Source organism: Phyllostomus hastatus, unplaced genomic scaffold, assembly GCF_019186645.2.
Source record: "Phyllostomus hastatus isolate PE091 unplaced genomic scaffold, TTU_PhHast_1.1 phas_scaffold_129, whole genome shotgun sequence".
Taxonomy (NCBI): domain Eukaryota; kingdom Metazoa; phylum Chordata; class Mammalia; order Chiroptera; family Phyllostomidae; genus Phyllostomus; species Phyllostomus hastatus.
Window position 1 is genome coordinate 10,580,478 of NW_025334009.1, and position 7,615 is coordinate 10,588,092.

Consider the following 7,615-nt stretch of genomic DNA (forward strand, 5'->3'; position numbering starts at 1 on the left):
TGTACAGTAAAGAGTTTTTGACTATGGAGTTAATGATAAAATTATATTTGGGGATGTTGAATCTGTCAATGGTGGGTGGAACTTCAATTTATCTAAGTCAATCTAGTTTGTAAGTACCAATCTCACTTTCTAGGACTAATTTCACTTTGAAATTCTTGTCTGAACTTAAGCAAACACAAAAGACAAAGAGAATTTTTATTTACATGTGTATGCTGTAACAGCCACTAACTCAACGCCAGTTGATCCCAGGTTTGGAATTAACTAAGATTCATGAGACGCCATATGTCTCCCCATATGTAGCAGTTTATTTCATGAAGGATGTGAACCTAGCGATGCATCCCACAGCCAAACAGAAGTTTCAATGACGTGGATGCAGCTTCTAGGCCCCTCCACTGCCCTGGACATGTAAGGCTGCAGAAGTTGAACTCAGAGTGGGTGTGGGCTATTTACAGCAGGGAAGCAGCCACCCTGGCATTCCTTAACTGTCTTTTATCGTATCTTTGCCCTGCTACTTATCTGGGAGTAGGGGCCAGGCCACAGCCCTCCCAGCGTAGCTATAGGTCACCAGTCAAACCTTCACAATGAGTGATTCCAACAACCAAGGACAATGTCCCCAATGAGCACTGCATATTTATCTTCATTTCTGCATCCCAGAGAGCAGGGTTGCGTGAGATAAATCTAATATCATATCCCCAGATGTCCCTGAGCTGGACCTAAGACTTAACGTCAGCTGTTAGCTCTTTACTCACAACTTTACCTTGCCACATAATCATTTTTAATCCATAAAATCTAAATATTATCTTTTGACCTTTGGAACAAACGAATAGCAACTGCATAGGGGTGGGGAGTGAACACAGCTGTTTGCACCTGGGTCTTGATGGAGTTCATTTCCAGCCATAGAGCAAGGGGTCTGGAATCATTCTGGTTCTTCTAGAAGCATCCCCCACATGGTGGCTTTCTTATGGGGTTTAAAAACCATACAAAGAATGGTTTTTGACCCTCTACCACTTTTGGTAACTTATACTCGTGATCTGCTCCATTGGTCCAAATACTAGGCTTCAGCTGTAAGGCCAGTGCCTTCCCTCACTCACATTTATTCTCACTCCTCGTTCTGCATCCCTGAAGAGCACCCTTAGAAGTATTTTTTCTCCAGGTCCTTCTGACTCCCTGGATGCTTTCTCACATAGGAAGCACACTTGACTTTCAAGTTTCTTCTCCAGACTCCGTGCTAAAAAGCTTTAGCTTTAGCTTTGCTCCTGGTGCAAAGTTTGAAAGACACCCACTTAAATGTAGTATCCCTCCGGTGCTGTCCCTACCCTCCTTCCTTCTCATTGTCTTTGCTCTTCCTGCCGATATCACTCCCTCTCTTGGTTTTAATTCATATCAACACTAATGCCAATAAACTTCACATCTGCCTCCCACCACTCTACCTGAGCTCCAAACCCATACCCCTACTGGCCCTTGGTTGCCCACTGGGACCTCAAACTCAACATGCTCAAAACACATCATCCCCTTCCAGAATTCCTTGTCCTCTGTTCTCTGGCTGGGTGAATGGCTCCACCAACCAGAAAGGATAGCTTCAGCTGTCCTTCAAACTTTCTCGGACTTCATTAGGTCTCAAACCAAAATGCTTCTATTTTTCTCCACCGTTACCACCACAAACCAGCATCATCTTTTGCCCGGATTACCATAACAGATGCCTGGAGTTCTAAAGATGAATTCTTAGGTGTCTATGAGATCTCTATATAGAATAGTGTCTGTAAATTTTGATTAAATGGTTATAATATAATATAATTAATATAAACAATATATTGTAAAACAACCAATGTGTAGCCAAGAATGACATATAATATCAGTGTCTTGAGTTTGTGTTTAAGAACCACTTTTCCACTAAGTAAAAAACAAAGTGATGCTTCACAGCAGTTGAAGAAAATAGTGGAATAATTAGTCATTTCGCTGCACACGGTAGATGAGGCACGCAAGCTTGAGTTTGTGCAGAGCAACTAGCACGCACTCATTTTGTGAGCGGTGTGGCTTTCAATGTACAAACCGACGTGCAAGTCCCCCATCAGCAATAACCTGAAATAACCAGCTTTTCTGTTTCCTGTTTTAGTAATCATTCAATCAGAATCCTATTGGTCTAGCCTTATCTTCAAGTAAGCAAGAATTAGAAAATTATTTTAGTTAAGTGTAAGGTTTGATGATTCTGAACTGACAAATGGAGACTTGGAGATGGTAATTCCATTTTGTCCAATATAATTATGTGAGCAGGTATTCTCTGCGTTAATATCATTGAAGTTCAAAGCATAGAAACAGATAAAACATAGAGACCAAAGTTTATCTGTTTATTACTAAATCCAACAAGAGCTGTTTTATTTTAGCAAAACATCATCCATCACATCAAAGTTATATTGTTACTAAGAATGTCTCATTTGTACTTTTTGTTTTAAAAGAAAATTAAAGCTATAAGCCCACAGCTTAAAAACCAGTTATTTAATTAAATTTAAATGAAAATAGGTATACAAGAATTTTTTGCCCTTTATAAAGAGCCTGTGAATTTAAAAAAAAAACTGCTTTAATCGTAGGGGAATAAATTCTGTTTTATGTGTGCTTTTTTTTTCATGTGACTTCATCCTTAAAACTCCAAGTGATTTGTGATTCCTTTTTGTTCCTCAGAACAAATGCCAGGGTCTCGTGTTTGACCTGGTCACAAGCCAGATCTTTGACGGCATCATCATCATCCTCATTCTCCTCAACATGGTCAGCATGATGGCTGAATCGTACGAGCATCCCAACGTGGCGGAAGCGAATAAGCAGCCCTACAAGAAGAAAGTCATCCTGGAGTACCTCAACCTGGCCTTTGTGGCCATCTTCACAATTGAATGCCTCATCAAAATCTTTGCTTTGAGGCAATACTACTTCTCCAATGGCTGGAATTTATTCGATTGTGTGATCGTGGTTCTTTCTGTCGTTAGTAAGTAAAACGATGAGCCAGAGGGGTTTTAATCTGCGAGCCAGGAGTAAACTTGTAAATCTTACTATTCACAAAGCAATAAATTAGGCTTAATGTGATTGCTGAAAACATAGGTGTGCTAATGCCATTGTTTACCGGGAAGTTGCTAGGAGACACAGAGTAATTTCCATTCCTTTGACTGTCTACACAATTGAAATGGAGAGTTAAATAATAGTATGGGTCATTTATTCAATGGAGATAGATAAAATTAAGGTGGCTTAAAAGTGTCTGTGGGGATACCTGGTTTCTCCAGGTAATTAATTCAAAGTTCTACCTTTCCTATGCAACTGTAAGCCCTAATGAACATTTTATAATGTTAAGGATTTGGCATTTAATTTCCATGTTTTTCTTTAGTTCAAAACCCATGTGGATGTCAGATCACAATCATTATGCCCTTGTAACATCATCAGGCCCTCCCTAACCTCCTGTATGAGACCTCTGTAACCCATCCTAGGCTGGGGTTCCGCAGGCCGAGCACTACTTTCTCTTTACTCGGTGTCCTGTGCTAACTAATCCAAGGTGCGAACTGTGCTCATCTCAGCTGCTTGCCTCACTCTATCATCAGTGTAGAATTCCCCTAACCATGGGCAGGATTAACTATAAGGCCTGTAAAGAAGAAAGGAGGGGGCAAGAGGGTTAGTGCCGTATTCTTTCTTCTTCATGGCTAAACCATAGTGTTTACTCTGCCTTTTTTTTAAAGATTTTATTTATTTATTTTTAGAGAGGGAAGAGAAGGAGAAAGAGAGAGAGAAACATCAATGTGTAGTTGCTGGGGATCATGGCCTGCAACTCAGGCATGTACCCTGACTGGGAATCGAACCTGCGACACTTTGGTTCGCAGCCCGTGCTCAATCCACTGAGCTACACCAGCCAGGGCTTTACTCTGCTTTTTTTTTTTGAAGTCTTCTTTAACTAAACCAATAATTTGACTTTTTATAATTGTGTAAAACTGCCCAGGGGCCCCTCTAGTAGTTCAAAAAGCAGTGAAGACAGTAACAACTGATTTCACAGGGGGAAGCTTTTGTGCTATTTCAGAAGGGATGCCTTAGACAGATATGTTGGATCAAAATATTTTGGTGCCTACCACTACAGCAGCAATGAAGTTTTTCAGGGAGCATGAAAATGGTGCAGTCCAGAGGCTGTTCTGGTTTCTAGGCCAGGAAGTTTATGTAGATAAAGTTTACCAATAGGTCCTTCCATGTGCTTACAGTTAAACAGACCTTTCATCTTTATTAGTGGATTCAAATTCTGGTGAAACTGACAGAAGCAACTGAGCTAGCAAATGGGGTTGGGGTGAGTCTGGGGCAGCTCTCCGGGAGCTTCTAGAGCCCTCCTCCAGTGTGCAGAGAGCAGCTCATCCATTCCGCTGTTTACTGAGCTCCATCTGGGCAGTGCCAGGCATCGTACAGTTGGGGGAAATATCTCTGACTTCTGTCCTTTGAACAAACGTTAGGCAGTTGCAGTGACGCTGCATAGCACTGGATAGCATTTTGCTCCAATGGCTGAGCAAATGTGCACACTGAGCCAAACCCTGCTCACCAATGTGTTCAGCATTTTACATGCCTTTGCCTGTAGGTCTGCCGTTCAACACTTCGCCTCTGCACTTTCTCAAGCTCTTTCCTAAGCTTTTAGAGAAATACAGAATGAGTGGGTCAAAGTGAATCTCTCTAGGAGTTAACAATCCAGTTGAGGTATTAAGACATACTCACCTTAAAACTTTAAAAAAATTTTTTATTTATTGATTTTAGAGACAGAGAGGAAAGAGGAGAGAGAAAAGATAGAGAGAGAGAGAGAGATTTTTTATTTCACTCATTTATACTTTCATTTGTTGCTCCCTGTAAGTGCCCTGCAAACCTGCGACCTTGGTGGATCAGGATGGTGCTCTGACTAACTGAGCTACCTGTCCAGTGCTGGACCTATTCACCTTAGAAAGGTGGAAAAAGATAGAGAAGTCAGTTGAAAACCAAACTGCACGGTACACAGACGAACTGAGCTCAGAGATGGGAGAGATTCCTGTGGACTCAATTGCTCAAAGAACTATTCGTGGAGGAGGCTGGCCTTAAAGAATGGGTCTCCTCCAGTTGTTGCTGTATTGGGACTTAATATGTTCCGCATCTCACCAGGGTTGGCTGCCTGATTAACATGTGAAGTAAACGTCTCTGGCACAGTTGGGCAGTCATTGAAGTGTGTCATCAATTAGTTCTCTTTAGTCATTAGGTGATGGCAGATAGTGTTGGCTGCCCATCACTCTTAAAGACCTTAGAGCAGCGGTCCCCAACCCTTTTGGCACCTGGGACCGGTTTCATGAAAGACAATTCTTCCATGGACCGGGGCTGGGGGTGGAGACAGGGTGAGGGGCTCAGGCTGTAATGGGAGCCACATCTAGGGGTGGGGAGGAGGGAGTTTGGGGACCCCTGCCTCAGAGGACTGCCAGAGCAAGGCCATGTCTACCCAAGGCAAGCATGCTTCAACCTTTCTATAGCATTAATATTCGGGCCAAAATGTGAGTTGTTTTAAATCTTTGTTTCACTTGCCTGCAGTGTAGGCAATGAGAGAGCAGGGTGACAGTTTAGGCCAAGTGTTAGGCAGTTTGCAGAAACCTCTGTTTGAGATGCCATTTCTGAGGTGTCTGCAACAACAGAGAAAGTATCTCCAGTTTAGTCCCTTCGACTTTTTGACTTTGCACTTCAGGAGTCCTTGGAATTAACATGTTAGCAAATGTGAGAGACCCACGGAAGCTTTAGCCCAGAGACGAGCATCCTAACGCCACCGTCTTCCTGCTGCCCCGACCTCACCTGTGGCAGGCTGTGTTCAAATTCCTGTGCACAAATAAGACCTGCCCCTTTAAGGAGCTTTGAGATTAGGGGTTCTACAATTTCCACTGATAGTTTAGGCGTAAGCCAACCTTCGTTAGAAGAAATTTCCCTTTTGCACTCTAATCTAAAAGACTCCATCTGTAGTTTATCTGTTTTATGTTCTAGACATTCAGTAAATGTGGAACACTATTGTATTATTACCCCATGAATGACTTGAAATGCCCAACATAGACAATATACTTCAAGTGCATGGGATAACTCACAAAAGAGCCTTTCACAAGCTGCATTTTCTTTTTCATTCCTTGGGTCTCTAACTGTTTTAGATATCCTATCCCATCTAAAACTGTATGGCCCTTGGAAATTATTTTCCAAGTTAGTGCACAGATAGGTATTTTCCCTTATATGGGTAAAGAAAATTCTTAATTTTGTGCACAAAGTAAAAGGTGCTGATAAAAGCTGGTCCCACTAGGGTTCTGAGGCAAGAGAGCCAGTCTGGGTCTGGGCCTGGTGCGCCTGCTGGAAGCTGACCGTCTCTCCCCTTCTCCCAAGGTGCGATGATCTCCGCCATAGAAAACGAGAACAGCATTCCTTTCCCTCCGACACTCTTCCGAATTGTTCGCTTGGCTCGGATCGGCAGAATCCTGAGGCTTGTTCGGGCAGCCCGAGGGATCAGGACTCTCCTTTTCGCTTTGATGATGTCTCTCCCCTCTCTGTTCAACATCGGTCTTTTGCTCTTCCTGGTCATGTTTATTTATGCCATCTTTGGTATGAACTTATTTTGCAAAGTACAGCCAAGCGCTGGAATCGATGACATATTCAACTTTAAGACTTTTGTGGGCAGCCTGCTCTGCCTCTTCCAGATCACCACCTCCGCCGGCTGGGACGCCCTCCTCTACCCCATGCTGACACCGGAAGCCTCCTGTGGCTCCGACAGGAAGAACTGTTACCTCTCTACCATAGCCATCACCTACTTTGTCAGCTACATCATCATCTCCTTTCTCATTGTGGTCAACATGTACATTGCTGTGATTTTAGAAAACTTTAATATAGCCACCGAAGAAAGCGAGGACCCTTTGGGTGAAGACGACTTTGAAATGTTCTATGAGGTCTGGGAAAAATTCGACCCAGGAGCCACACAGTTTATCGAATATTCTGTCCTTTCGGACTTTGCCGATGCCCTTCCCGAACCTTTGCGGGTGGCAAAGCCAAACAAGTGTCAGTTTCTAGTAATGGACTTGCCCATGGTGAGCGGGGATCGCCTTCACTGTCTGGACATTCTCTTCGCTTTCACCACCAGGGTGCTCGGTAACTCCGACGGCCTGGACAGCATGAAGGCAATGATGGAGGAGAAGTTCATGGAAGCCAACCCCTTCAAGAAGCTGTACGAACCCATAGTCACCACCACCAAGAGGATGGAAGAGGAGCGGTGCGCCGCTGTTATTCAGAAGGCCTTTCGAAAGTACATGGGGAGGGCGACCAAGTGTGCCTTGGAAGACAGGCCGTGCTCACCGCTGCAGACACTCCTCACAGGGGACCTGTCGGGCTCCACGGTGGCCGAGGGCAAGGTCCACTACGACTGAGCCCCTCGCTGCCACCTGTACCTCACGGCCTCGCCTCCAGCCTCTGAGCTCCAGGGACCCACAGCTCGGTGTGTGAACGAACAGTGGACTCACTGAATTAGCCATTCCATTGGTTTTTGTTTGTTTGTTTGTTTCATTTTTTGTTTTTTTTTTTCTGGCTAAAAGAAGTGATATTTCAAGGTTCACTTCAAATGGATTTTACAGTG

At 43.6% G+C, this 7,615-nt stretch overlaps 1 protein-coding gene across 1 annotated transcript in view; it reads left to right on the forward strand.

Moving 5' to 3' along the window:
- The window catches only part of SCN11A (sodium voltage-gated channel alpha subunit 11), a 70,174-nt gene extending 62,765 nt beyond the window's left edge, over positions 1–7,409 (forward strand). The window contains exons 25-26 of the mRNA XM_045856825.1: positions 2,677–2,974; positions 6,379–7,409. Coding sequence (XP_045712781.1) covers positions 2,677–2,974; positions 6,379–7,409 — 1,329 coding nt within the window. The remainder of the gene's footprint in view (positions 1–2,676; positions 2,975–6,378) is intronic.
- The last annotated feature ends 206 nt before the right edge of the window (positions 7,410–7,615 follow it).